Genomic DNA, 13,561 nt, shown 5'->3' on the forward strand with positions numbered 1-13,561 from the left:
AAAACAAAGACTACAGTTGGCACAAGTGGGTTGGGCAAACAGTATGATAATCCAGCGCAATGCCAAACATGGCCTAAATGGTGTACTTACAAAAGCTGAAGATTAGGAAGCTCTGAGAAGTTTAACGGGACAGTTCCATTAAGCAAGTTGTGTGACAAATCACTGCCAGAAAACAGAAATTAGTCGAGTGACTAAAGACAATAGACAAACATTATCAGAGGTACATACAGAGTAGTGATATTTGGCGCAAGCTTATTAGTTGGTATTGGTCCTGTCAGTTTGTTCCAGCTAAGATCCCTGAAAATGCATGTGAGTAATAGTAGTTTAGACACCCGTGGAGTTATTTCCTGAAATGCATGAACTTAAAATGGATTGTCAAACTGCTATCTCAAACATAAATCATCAGTAACAAGAAGTATAAGGTATGCCACGTTCAAAGTGCAAGCCATAACATCAAAAGATAATAATTGGAAAATAACTATGCATGTACTTTTAGCAGGGCTAGTGCACTCACAAATAGCCAAGTTCAGATATGGCACTCAGATCAGGAATAGCGCCCTGCAAGTTGCAGTTCCTAAGACTCCTGATAACACAAGAAAAGTTCTCCTCAGTTCCACGAACTCAGTGTAAGTGTAAGAATGACGGATATCAGACATTGGCATGTTGAGATGTTGCTTAATAAAACTGGAACAAAATCATTATATGGAGATATTTAAAATTGTATAAAATAAGGAGGAAAAAGACAAACGTGTAAGGATAGAGAAAGAAAAGATCATACTCACAGCTTTAACAGTGTTTTTATGTTGCTGTATGTAGAAGGGATGGAACTTCCACTGAAGTTATTGTTGTCAGCCTGACTAGAAACAGAAACATATGAATATAAGAAACAGGTGTTTTTTATTTTTATTTTCATGAGAAAAGTTCTACTCAGAATGTGCTAATGGGGCACATACAGTATTTTCAAAACAGGTGACTTTGCTAATTCTGTAGGAAGAGGTCCAGACAAATTGTTGTTGTCAACAAGGCTGCAAATTTGCAAGTGTTCGTTACATCGAAAAACAAATATCAGATACATAATTCCTACTAAACTTTCACAAGGAGAAAATTTTGGGAAAGAAATAGACTTCCACATACAGGTGAAGAAGTAACGGGATTCTCCACAATTCAGATGGAATTTTCCCACTTAATGAATTATTGTTCATGTGGCTGAAATGAATGGAAAACAGAGGTTAGAGCTAAGTTCACATTGAACATCAATTAGCAAAGCATAGGGAAAATGGAAATGAACATTTCTTACAGATGTTTCACTTTTCTTAAGTTGGCAAATGACTTCGGTATCGGTCCCAGTATTTGGTTTTGGTCAATTTGTAACCTGTTCAAGCTCTGAAGGTTGCCGATCTCATCTGGTAGGAAACCAGAGAGCTGATTGCCATTCAATAGTCTGCAAAAGGCATAAAACTTAACAATTGGCATAATTTGTTATATACATATTGGGATGTTGCTGTGATTATTCCTCATGTAAATAATAAATGATACTAAGTGTTTTTTTATGTACACAGTATCTATTGTGTAAGTACTTCTGCGCCAAAAAGATCTTGCATAGGTTTAGCAGCAAAGGAACAGACAAATTATGTATCTTAGAAGGTTCCATTGATTTCTTTGCATATCGAAGGGGGAAGTCAATAGAAAGCACTTACATAAGTTTGAGTGTAGTGATGTTTCCTATCTCTTTTGGGATGCTGCCTGTTAAATTGTTCCACATAAAATCCCTTCATGAAAAATAAGAATTATTTAGTATTAGGATAGAATAGCTTCAGAGTAAACATGACAGCTACTATAAGCATGAGACAAGCATTCAACATCGGAATAGGATTATGGTTTTACTGACTGGTTACTCTCTTCAGTAATTCCATAGTGTAGGATAATTTAAGCCTTTGTATCAAATTGCTACTACGACACCATGAATTTGTATACGTTGATAATACTGAAGTGTAGCAAGTCTTAATATTTAACTACTGCAGAAGAACTTAAGTAAATCAGTAACTTCACACATCAGAGTAATACTTACAGTGTTTTCAGCTGAGATAAAAGACTGACCTCTGGTGCCAAAGTTCCAGACAGGTTCCTCTTAAATAACTGTCTGCATTGAATAAAATATATGCTATCAGGAACATGACAGGTTGCACATTACGCTAAAATAATCAACCCGACAAATAATAAGTGACCTATAACAATCAAAACTACAGGAAAATATGGTGGGATAAATTATCAACATCAAGGGACAAGGGAGATGCACAGTTGCCCCTTACAAGTAAAGGTAGTTCCTGTTTTGCCTTCGAGTAAACTGCTTATTATTTTTTGACGCGTCTAAACTGCTTATTATGACCATGAGATACTTTTAAGTTTAAGGCATTAATTAGTTTCTTATGGGTGCATGAAGAAAACATATATTTTATTAGTGATCCACATAACACATAGACATTAGCATTTAATTGGAAAGGCTACTGCTTGTAAACAATCTTGCCTGTTGATAAATAGAGAGCTCATCTTAAAAAACCATGATGACCAGAGCTCATAGAATGAACAAACAGAAGTGAAGATATTATGAACAGATTAGATAGAAGTAGTGATCATACAATTCTGTCACATGAAGCGCATCATTGATTATGTGGCAGAAAACTCCTGTCCAATTAGAAGTGCATGGATCTCCCCTGTTCCAGTTCTCAAGGTTATTCATAGGATCAAGTAAGCTTCGCTTGATAGCCCCGAGTGCATCGACTACATCATTATGAAAAATAAAACACTCAGTTTGTGTGAAAGGTTGAAAATAAAAAAAAACATAATATAACATAGTGAGAGAATACTGTCTCAGCTGAACATCAGACATAACATCATAAAAGATCAATCGGTTTTCCTTGTTTTTCTTTTCAGAATGGTAGCAGTAACATAGTACAAGATACTCCACACGCAAGCAGGAGATTACCTTCTGAAGGGTCAGTACTTTGCCCCAGCGCAACATCCAAGCAGGGGAGCATCACAGCCAGAATAACCACGCAGAAGATGCCTCCAAAAGTAACCATCTCTCTCTCACTGTCTGACCGTTTAATTAAGCAGAAACTTCTGACATTCCCAACAGGAATATTGTTCTTTTTCAAGAGCTCTGGGTCCTAAACAAGAAAAATGCAGCAGTGATTAGCATCTAGTGATTATGCCTCATGACAGCCCAAAAGCCAAAACACCCGTGATGCCGACGCTAAGATCAGAAAATAATAGTATATTATTCATCCTTGCACGATTTTTTAATGGGAGGCGCGCTGATGATGGCCAGGCCAATTGGCCAGATGTGATAACAGTCACATGCAGCTGTGCACCAACCCCTCCTTTGCACAAGCAAGCAGATCTATGCGGACTCGGAGCGATCAAACCAAACCATTTTAAAAAAACTGGTGGCAAACATATTTTGCTCGTCTCCCAGCCCAGGGACCACGGCCATGAATGAAGTGGACGGCACCGATAATTACGCCACACTGTTTTGCAGCCACGACATGCCAACTGAAAATCGGGGGATGCAACAGGTACTTGCACCCGATGCCGATGGGCTAAAGTGCGGACAAAGCCACCGGCAAGTGCCGCGACAACGATGTTGCAGGTAGACTGGGACTTCGAACGGTAAATGGATGGGTAAAATGTTTTGAGACGCTTCGAGACGGGATCCGGAGGGGATGAGGAACCGATGGAAATGCCTGGACTGGAGCAATCGAACCAAACCTGGAATTTTTTTATCAACTAAACCCGGAAAACCAGTAATTTTCTGCGGCGCATGAGGCGGAGCAGAATCAAACCTGGCCAGCAGAACAAGATTCGCAGGAATGTCCGCTGGTAGACTGTAAACCAGATGGAAGAATCTGGGGAAGAACGCACCTCGAAATTGCGCCGCGAAGCTCCTCCCTCCCTGCAAGAAGAGGGCGGCAGGAAAGCCGGCGGGGAAGGGGGCGCGGCCTCGCGTCCGTCCCCCCGGAGCTCCGATGCTTCTGTCCTCCCTGCTTAGTTCGCTCCCACACGGGCACGGCGTTCCTCTCCGACCACCGCCTGTCCCTGCGGCCGCGAGACCTGTGTCGTGCTGGTACTGGTGGCAGCAGAGAGAGAGAGAGAGAGAGAGAGAGAGGAGGGAGGCGACGAGGCGAGGCTATCGTAGGCGCCGTGGAACTGGAGTCCACCGCCGTCGTGGCGCGCTCGTTATATGAGTGGGGTGGGGGATCCCCCGGCTGCTCTTTTTTTTCTTTTCGTTTTTTTAGGGACCCCGGCTGCTTTGGGCGTAGACTGTGCTGGAAATTCTTTTGCAATTGGGAATTTGCACGCGAGCCCTTGTGGAACCCCGCTATCTCACCAGCTAGATGGCCCCGTATCAAGGGGACGCTACAACGGTATTCCCTTCGTCCCAAAATAAGTCCGTCTCAAAATAAGTATCTTGCGAAGGGAATAATATGATAACTACTGAGTTCAAAAAAAGAAATAAAAAAAATTGGTTTGCCTTTTTTTAATACAGTACAATTGAAGTCGCTCGTATACACGAGCATACGCTCACCCTATGAGTGCACGCATACACACTTTACCCCTATGAGCACCTTCGAGAGACTGAACCAACATAGTATCTTGAGATTTCACGAAGTCATCATAGATACCTCGCAATCGACAGAAACGTCGAACCAAAATATGATCGCTTAGTAGTCACATGTTATCTAGTTTAATTTTAATCATCTCGTAATTTTAGGGGGTTCAAACATGAATTTGCAGAGAATAAGATAATCTATTATATAACCTAGTATGTTTCTGGCCTTCCCTAAATGAATGCATAAAAACACCAAAAGTATTTGTCGTTGACGGGTACATGTGACCATGGTATGTGACAAAGTATGTCTGTTGATGACACAAGCTGCATCGAGTGGTCGTCTGGTCACTTCCTGATATCTCTGGCTAGTAACATAGTGCCAAAAACGATATCAGTTGCTTGCTATAAAACTCTGCACTCGGATTGGGATTGTTAGGTTTCTTTGGGAAAGCACACAAATAGCTGTCGTAGCGAGAAGACATGCGCCATTGGATATGACCTAGCAGTATTTCTCCCGAGGTCTTGTGTTCAGTATCGTCCCCTACATTATGTACTACATTATGTATAGGGAGATCCATGAATGCACCCCTTACACGAAACACTTCACAAAACCCCGCTCTAATGGCACATTGTGCAGCACGAGCCCCCCAGTCACTTGGGGTGGGTGGATAACCTAGGCTTTTGCATATTTCAACGCACCATCATAAGCTGTAAACATGCACCTCGGTATGCATGTCATGCCATATAAATCAGATATAGCATCATCATGCACAATTCCCGATGAGAAACGAGCCTACTTTACTGGTATGGGCGGCAGTAGAGTTCATCTTGCTTCACAATGGTCCTATATTAACTGATAGTTGTCACACATGTTTTGTTTGAGCAAAGCGTGTGAATACTTCAAAGCACACATGTGAAAGTTCAAAATTGTGTGTGTAGTTATCATCTTGAGAATTGCAACCGTGTGAGCTCGGAGCGGTGGTACTAATTGCTATTGATTATATCAAAATTCTAACCGCCCTCTAATGCGCTAATATAACCCATCAATGCCTACTTCAAGCGGCATTGCTCTCTTCTTCATCCCCGCGTTCTCCCATTCTTTCTGCAATCTCTAGCAGTACTGGCATGTCCTTCTCTGAAGGGCCATGAAAGAACCCGGACTCCTCCTGCGAGGACGACACCCCCAGTCTGTCCGCTTCAAGCGGGGAATCATTGGGCTCACAGTCCATGACTCCGCCCTTGATCCCCAACCTCGAATTTATCCAGTTCATGGAAAGGCCAAAGCCGCCATCGGAACCCGACTCAGAGGAGGAGCACCCGGAGAACCATGAAGAAGACGACGATGATGAGAAGGAGGTGGGGGCAACGAGGAGGAGGGGGAGGACAGCGGCGAAAAGAAGCCGACGGTCACCAACAAGTGTCCTCGCCAAGACGATGGCGTTTCTATTAATGAAATATATAAATTGATGCAATCGTATGACGACTATCCTACGGTTGCTCTAATTAAGTATGTACGTCTGCAGACAGAGGATGTTGTCCGTATAGATGGGACAAGTCACATCGCACACAATCCATATGACGTAATCATGAGAGATGATCTTCAGTATCACACAATTTTGTTGATTAAATTGTGTGCCTGGTAGAGCACACAATTCTCACAACACAATGTATGCACTTTCATGAGTTATTGCACATGATTAACGCAACTTTTAAATCATCACATACGGTAACTACTAAAATACTAGCACATTTTTGATAATCTAATCCACGAGTAGATAATAAACATGACAATCATTGTGTGTTGCAACTCATACTGATACCTAAACATGTGAGCACGTACATGACATAGAACTAAAACATCTATGAACACATCATATCTAGTTAGCACGTGAATAAGAAAATAGGGGATGCATAAGTCATACCCTCGGGTTGGCCAGGCCAACGCAGCGGCGGAAACAACAGCCTTGGCGACGTCCGTGGCCTTCTTCTTGGCGGCTTCATCATTGACCATAGGGTCGATGCAGGGGAAGTAGTCAAAGCAAATGAGGACAGAGACGGGGAGGGACAGGGAGCAGTCGCGCCGAGACGCTCCTCAAAAACCTTATCGCCCTTCTCTTGGGCGGGATCTCGAAGGACAGGATTCCAAAGGCACCTGCTCTCCCGACCAACCGTGCACGCGGTTGTTGGGACGGGATCGCCGGAAGTAGCACACTGAAAGGAGCGGTAGATGATGGCTAGAGTGAGTGTGCCGGCTGCACTGGCCAACTCCTCCAATATATAGGCCGTCGGGTAAATGGGCCTGGGCCGAGGCCCATGACCAAGTCCGCGAACAACCCACCATCCAATGTCTTGGACATTTGCACTTCTGTTAGGTGTGATCTCGGCTCAGCTCATTCCCGCAACCAATGGCGCGCGCGTCGTGGCGTGGCGTGGCGAGGCGAAGCAGGCGACAGAGGAGGAGCGCGCGTACCACTCCTTTTCCCAAGCTCCCAATGGCATGTGGTAGAGCAACCCTTATAAAGAGGTCCAACTCTTCTTCCACTAGCAGTATGGTACTAAATTTTCCACCTACTTACCATACACCTACATGGGCCTCAGAGTTTAACCAAGAATATTGTCTTATATGGGCCAAAGTCCATCAATAATTCAACAGTGACCATATAGCGTAACATGTGCGATGCTCTAAGGCAGTCATGGATCCTTTGACGTAGCAATCCCAGCCTTTCGGTCACTGACATGTGAGGCCCACATGATTGGTGGGACCCATGTGTCAGTGATTCAATGGCAGAATAGGCCACGTCAGGGGATCCCCATCCCTCCAAGGCATCGCACACAACTCATTTTGGTAAAGTGTTTGCCCATCAACGCACATGATTAAGAAATATCAATTGTGTGCGTTATGATGACATAACTCCGCCTACGTTGTCTCAATATAGCCGGTCCCAAGTCCGGATAAAGGAGAAGGGTTGTGATAGGCTTGGCGAGCCAACGTAAAAACTCAGCCATTTTTATGGAGATGAAACCCAAAAGATGTCTACCCCAACTTTTTTTGGACTAAAGGCTTTGTTGTTGTTGTTGTTATGATAACATATCACACATGCATTGTACCTTAATGTGTGCCCATTATCACACACAACTTGCGTTTCAAAATCTTGTCTGATGGATGGGCCCACACGTTTCTTTTTCTGGCACATGAGTTTATTTCTCTACCGTTTGTGATGTTTGCATCGCACATAGTTCGGTCCAAAGGTGTGCAGTAGATGTGTTTTCTTAGCCCCATTTTGCAGCAGTGATACATTCCGTGCGCCTATGGGGCGGCCAGATTTGTACAAAGATTAATTAGCATATATCGACCTTTTGAGCAAAAAGAATGACGGCGACCTTAGATTTCGTGGAGCAACAACTAGTGGTGGATCGACATAGAGGCATGCAAGCATGCTAGCTGAGGGGCATCAAAGTCAAAGTGGTCTGCATCATTAGTGGAGCGTAGATCGGACGACAGTGGTGAGAGTGAAGCGGCTCAACTTGATTAAGATTGTGCTAGTAGATATGTACATATAGTTACCGTTGCTCTGGTCAAAATGTGTGGCTACTGGCTAGTGCATGCATGCTGGCCGTGTGCTTTTGGGATATTTACCCCCAGCTTGATCTAATCCAATACAATTTGACAGTCCAGAGAGATCCAGCTAGAGAAGGTTTTTTTCACCTTTATATCAGTGACGCGTGATACATGACTAAGTTTGGAAAAAAAGGATCAACAACAACACGGGCTGATCTTCTTCTCTTCTTCCTTTTGTCCCTTTGTTAAGTCTACGAGACTTGAAAGCTACTCAAGTTGGTACAAAGTGATTCCGATAGCCTCATTAAGCTAAGCAGCTTTTGAATATGTGGACCTTCTGCTACTTGATAGCAGCTTTTCTTAATCAAGCTGGGAATCACTGCATCATTGCGTCCAATATCATATGACATGAGTTTTGAGAGGGTAATATCTGGGTAACCATAACAAAGCCCGTCTAACTATAAAACAATATCCAGACGAAATTAGTCTACATTTCCTGGCCTCGGGGTCGGGGATCAGCGGAGAATGAGAGTAGAGTGGCCACATCGATGCCGTAAACAAATCTATACTTAGCATGTGAGGGTGATGGTGAGTGGCGAATATAGAGAGATGGGCTATATATTAGTACATGTAACCGCGCACCGAGAAAGCAAGATCAAGGTTCAAGTGGAAGCATGCTTATGCATGGGCTTTAGACAACGGTGGCAGCGTTCCCACTGGTAACGCGGCGACACACTGACGCTGCCATGACGCGCACACACCTCCCTGAGCGACACTATCGATGGGTCCATCACTCACCTTGTGCGAGATTCTAATTGTGGCCAGACTTTCCGGCCCCAGATAGACCTGCAAACCGCCAAGAAACATCATATCCTCCATCATCTCATCAGCTCGCGGGTTTCGCGCTGGGAATCGGACAGAAAAACCGTCTGATTGATCAGTCGCTGCTAGTCACTGGTAAGAGCGCGTGATAATAATTTCTCGCAGAAAAAAAAAAGAGCGTGTAATAATAATCACCTCTTCTGGATGGTCGGGGTTTGTCAGGCTAACCTATCACGTTTCACGCACCTGGCCGATCTTCCGTTCCAGCTGCGTGATATGATATCACCGTCGTGGAGGGCGCGCGCTGCGTGTGTGTGTCGCCCGCACGCCATGGCAGGATTCCCGAGCAAGACAACGTACTTGACTGACGGCAGTGCATAGAGAAACAAGCTCCCGTCCCATTTATTCGGATCGGTTGGAGGTTGAAACGTACAGCCAACCACGGATCATATCGGTTGGAGTACTCTTCGTGTGCAATGGAGGATCGGTGCAGGATGAGCGAAACGGATAGCCACAAGATCGGGTCAAGAAGGCACGCGCGCTGACCGCGTGCGAGCAGCGGGCAGCGGCTTGTCGTTGACGGCACAGGTTGGCCGCCGGTGACACCAGCTGCATTGAGTGGCTTGGCTTGTCGGCCAGCGAGATGAAAAGCTTCCACGGCACGACCCAGCTCTCCAGCTTCAGTGGATGATGATGGCCAACACGAGACGATCCCATATACATTCATACATACGCTGCTCGAAAAATCTCACACGTTAATGACAGAAACAGTCCAGAAAACCGACCGATTACTGGACCGACCGAGTGAACGGCGACGCGATGTGGACCTGGACATGTTGATTGGAGGAAGACCAATCTCTTGACTTCCACGGTATAATAATGTTGGGTGTGGCCGTCTCCTTCGCAGTACGAGAACAGGGATACTTTACTTCCTAGCAGTTACATACAGACCAACAGGACCTGAGAGCCGGTGGCACCAGACGTTGCAAATGGCCATCGGCCACTCGAGTCGCTGTTATACACAGCTCAGCTCCTGCCAATATTCTTCTGTACTGGAGCAGACTGCGCCGGTCGTCGGGCGGAGACCAGGTGGGCGCCCGGGCCGCCACCGGAGCTACTAAACTCTGGGGTACCAGAACATGCCCTTGATGCCCTGGGGGTCGGCTTCGAACCCCATGTTCTTGTAGAAGTCCACCACTGCAATTAATCAGAAGGAATCAAGGACCACCAACAATGATTCGTTAGCAGCCTGATGAAACAGTATATACTACTGTGCTGCATTATCTGCATCCGGCAACGAACGGAACATCCATTTTTCCCCGCTACCACAAAGCAGAACGCATCGATGTGCCGCGGCGCGCGTGTATTACGAGGAAATCAATTAACAACAACAATAACAAAGCCCTTCAGCCCCAAACAAGTTGGGGTCCGCTAGAGAAGTACCTTTACTGTCCGCAAATAGTGTGATGTTGCTGATGTCCCTCTGGAGCAGAGTACGGATCACTTTCTCCATGAGTGTTTTACCAAGACCTTGACCCTGGAATGATTAAGTTCTAAGCCACTACGCATGAATCTTGATACAACAACTAGTAAAGGAGGACTCAGACACAAAGCAGAAAAGTCTTCGCCAATTCACCTGATAGGAAGGATCAACAAGGACGTCCCAGATTGTAGCATTGAACGCATGGTCTGAAGTTGCCCGCGCCATACCAATCAGTTGCTTCCTCTCTTCTCCCTCTGTCAAACAACTTCTATACTAAGATGTTCGTCAGCTAGAAAAATGAATTTCTGCAAATAATCTGAAGATTAGGAAACTGGTTTTAACTTATTTGCACGGATCACACGAGATCCAGTAACAATTAAACAACGCAAGTACCTGTTTCCGAAGACCTAGTTATTGAATGTAGTGTAGCGACCAAGTAGCTGTTTCTTAAGGATGCTGCTATTTTTGTTAGAGGTCTGCGTGGCCATCCTACCTATGAGATGAACATTACAAAACTAAATATTTCTTGTAGGATAAATCACTAACACTGCAGGACGAAACATCAAAGTGCTTTGAGGAAAGATCACCTTGTCACATAAGGCCTGGAGATCATATACATCAATATCACCAGCTGAAGAAAATAAGATCTGTTCTGTGCTACCGTCAGGGAGTGTCCTTTCTAGGAGCACCAATTCCTCAGGTACAATTTCTTCTTCTTCAAGTGCTGTGGATAGTGGCTCTACTGTCTCTGTACTATTGCTAGTTTTTAAAAACCTGTGAAGCAAAAGCATTGGGTTTTTTCCCCATAAGGTACAAATTTCAGAAACATGACATGCAACTGTTGGATAATACTCTAAAGGTATGTAACATGCAAGAAAGATCATGAGTTTTCAGGCTCGGTGTTCAGTATAATATTTTGAGACTCCCTTGTTAAGCGGACAATAAAAGAACGTATCAAACTACTTGTTCGGAGAGTGGCTTCTTGGCAGCAGTCAGAGTTTCTTTCCTCGACACTTTATTTGGGGTTCTATCATGCTTCTGTCAAGCCTGGCTGGAATGCCGTGCTCTCTTCGTTGGGGCAATCACACTGGATCTAGCAATACTCAACAGGGGCATAGGGTTTCTGTGGTGCAGCGAGCACATTTTCAGCAGAGTTGCAGTGTGGTGTGCTCTTCTGCCCGTGCTCACATGTCCATTGGTTTGTGGGTGTTCAGGTATTGCGTTTTCTGTGATGTGTGTGAGCTCTGGGCCTAGTGTGCTAGGCTGGTTGAGTCCACTGTATCAGTTTTCGGCTGGTTTTTCTACTTAATGGAGAGGTGGAGCTCCTGCTGCTTGCTCTGGAGAAAAGATGATCCGAATTTTAGCAGGATCATTTTCCTGCCACCATGATTGAGTCCCACTATAGCAATGCTTGTTCTCATGATTAACATGTGAATTCTTAGATGTCACTGTTACTTTATCCTCGCCTTCTTTTGTCCCAGGCTCCCAGCCATGATAATGTGGGAAACCCGCACTTGTTTAATGGTTTAACCCTTTGCATCAAGGTGGGAAGCTCTGGAAATAGTGTTTTTTTCAATAGTACATAGATGATATAGTAGTAGATATTTTTTAAACATAAACATAACACAAATATTTAAAGGGGTACATAATGTACTTTACCCAGATTTGAGAGAGTCCCATAGACCGGCCTTCAAGGACCAAGCTGTTGCAGACCGTGTGTTCGCTGCAATCAAAACATGATTAGATCATTAGTGTTTGGCAAGCACTTATTAGTTATTAGTTCAGCAAATGAACATTTATGCTTCATGAACAGGTCGACAGAGGTGACAGAACACATCACGAACAATATATTCAGCCTACTAGCAAGTAGCAACTAACAGATGACAAAATAACAAAGGCGTGCAAGTTCATTGGACACCAAACATTTTAAAACGTGCAATCAGTGGCCTCCTATCTAGCACGATGCTGATTTTTTAGAGCCAATCAGCAGAGGAACTCACAGAGTCAATTTACCCACAAGATGTGCAAATAGCATAGCTGGCATTTGGGGGTGGGTACAGCAACGTGCGAGATAGACTGATGGCGTCTTCCAAAAATTAACAAGAAAAATTAGAAATAAATAAGCATTCAGCATTGCTGGAAACTATTCGCGGTGCAATTTCTACATTAACCACCACACTTGAGTCATGGGCCAGCCAAGAAACGAACGACCATTCCTAATCTGGTTCAGCGTGTCGCCGGCTTGACTCAGGTCCTTGCTAGCCTAACATTGGACTCATCTTCACACTTGAGTCCGAATCGAGCCCCACGATTCTGCCTGCGAGTGCCCGCTGCAATGTAACTATGTGGGGAAGGGAAACAAAAGTGTGTGTACCTTGGTTCCGGTTATGGAAGAACCTCGGCGCCGGCACTATGCCCCGCGCCTCCGGACGGCACGCCGTCGGGACGCAGACGCCGCATCTGCGAAGAAAGGGAAGAAAATCAGCAAGAAACGGGTAGAGAGGGGAGCTTGACTTGATTTGATTTGGGGCTACTGTACTTACATGGACGAGGAGGGAGTGACGGCGAAGGCGGCCACCATCTTCGCGGCCTGCTGATTCCGGCGGCAGCTCGCGCGCTTCCGGGGAACAGGGGCGGGGTGGTGGGGAGAGGGGAAGGGGGCTCACGCGCGCGGTATGCGGCTGCGTCGCTCGCGGCCAGTCGTCGCGTCGGGGCGGTGGATAAGGTCAGGTCAGGTCAGGCCAGGCGAGAGTGGGAGAACGGCAGCGAACAGCGCCGCTTTCCGAGCCGTGTTTTGCTGCAGAGGCAGGCGGGCGGGCAAAGCCCACCGGCTTGATGGCGTGAGCCCACTCGGCCCGGAAGCAACTCTGGAAAAAGTTTGTCGAAACATGTTAACACGGGAAATTCAATTATGAAGACGGTTCAGCATTTGGATGCATGGTTCAAGAAATAGAACGTTTTCAACAAGGGGGCAGCTACACGGGCGGATCGTTTTAAAAGATCGGTCGGGTCGCCAGCCATCGGATCTGGTGCATCGAGTGGCCAGCGGCACTCTCCATTATTGCAACACAAGCCTTGTTGCGGAAAT

General features: G+C 45.3%; 2 protein-coding genes across 3 annotated transcripts; both read right to left on the minus strand.

The window, feature by feature from the left end:
* Nucleotides 1–8: 8 nt before the first annotated feature.
* LOC147951310 (putative LRR receptor-like serine/threonine-protein kinase At1g06840) lies at nucleotides 9–4,272 on the minus strand. Of its 2 annotated transcripts, XM_087538386.1 has the most exons (12): nucleotides 3,922–4,272; nucleotides 2,984–3,167; nucleotides 2,637–2,778; nucleotides 2,069–2,140; nucleotides 1,698–1,769; nucleotides 1,298–1,441; nucleotides 1,135–1,206; nucleotides 954–1,025; nucleotides 783–857; nucleotides 515–583; nucleotides 229–297; nucleotides 9–162 (listed from the first exon to the last, which is right to left on the minus strand). In XM_087538386.1, the coding sequence occupies exons 2-12, from the start codon at nucleotides 3,078–3,080 to the stop codon at nucleotides 87–89; spliced, it is 960 nt and encodes a 319-aa protein (XP_087394512.1). In that variant the 5' UTR covers nucleotides 3,081–3,167; nucleotides 3,922–4,272; the 3' UTR covers nucleotides 9–86. The 2 variants fall into 2 exon arrangements, with proteins under 2 accessions (XP_087394512.1, XP_087394513.1); XM_087538387.1 differs by lacking the exons at nucleotides 9–162; nucleotides 229–297 and having other exon boundaries at nucleotides 511–583; nucleotides 3,922–4,270.
* Nucleotides 4,273–9,812: 5,540 nt separating this feature from the next.
* LOC147951311 (serotonin N-acetyltransferase 1, chloroplastic-like) lies at nucleotides 9,813–13,239 on the minus strand. The gene is made up of 8 exons (XM_087538385.1): nucleotides 13,017–13,239; nucleotides 12,848–12,933; nucleotides 12,133–12,196; nucleotides 11,061–11,247; nucleotides 10,867–10,966; nucleotides 10,627–10,727; nucleotides 10,434–10,527; nucleotides 9,813–10,187 (listed from the first exon to the last, which is right to left on the minus strand). The coding sequence occupies exons 1-8, from the start codon at nucleotides 13,052–13,054 to the stop codon at nucleotides 10,108–10,110; spliced, it is 750 nt and encodes a 249-aa protein (XP_087394511.1). The 5' UTR covers nucleotides 13,055–13,239; the 3' UTR covers nucleotides 9,813–10,107.
* Nucleotides 13,240–13,561: the final 322 nt, after the last annotated feature.

This window comes from Triticum urartu, unplaced genomic scaffold (assembly GCF_056163025.1).
Source record: "Triticum urartu cultivar PI428250 unplaced genomic scaffold, HENAU_Tu73 scaffold340, whole genome shotgun sequence".
Lineage (NCBI taxonomy): Eukaryota > Viridiplantae > Streptophyta > Magnoliopsida > Poales > Poaceae > Triticum > Triticum urartu.

What these genes read in the sequence shown, in the direction of transcription:
- LOC147951310 (XM_087538386.1), bottom strand. Translation starts at nt 3,080, where the DNA reads ATGGTTACTTTTGGAGGCATCTTCTGCGTGGTTATTCTGGCTGTGATG. An exon ending in TCACCTGTTTTGAAAATACT is followed by an intron (nt 858 to 953) that starts GTATGTGCCCCA and finishes TTCTGTTTCTAG; the next exon opens with TCAGGCTGACAACAATAACT. An exon ending in ATATCTGAACTTGGCTATTT is followed by an intron (nt 298 to 514) that starts GTGAGTGCACTA and finishes ATGCATTTTCAG; the next exon opens with GGATCTTAGCTGGAACAAAC.
- LOC147951311 (XM_087538385.1), bottom strand. Translation starts at nt 13,054, where the DNA reads ATGGTGGCCGCCTTCGCCGTCACTCCCTCCTCGTCCAT. An exon ending in GTCACTCCCTCCTCGTCCAT is followed by an intron (nt 12,934 to 13,016) that starts GTAAGTACAGTA and finishes CTTTCTTCGCAG; the next exon opens with ATGCGGCGTCTGCGTCCCGA. An exon ending in TCCAGGCCTTATGTGACAAG is followed by an intron (nt 10,967 to 11,060) that starts GTGATCTTTCCT and finishes TTCATCTCATAG; the next exon opens with GTAGGATGGCCACGCAGACC.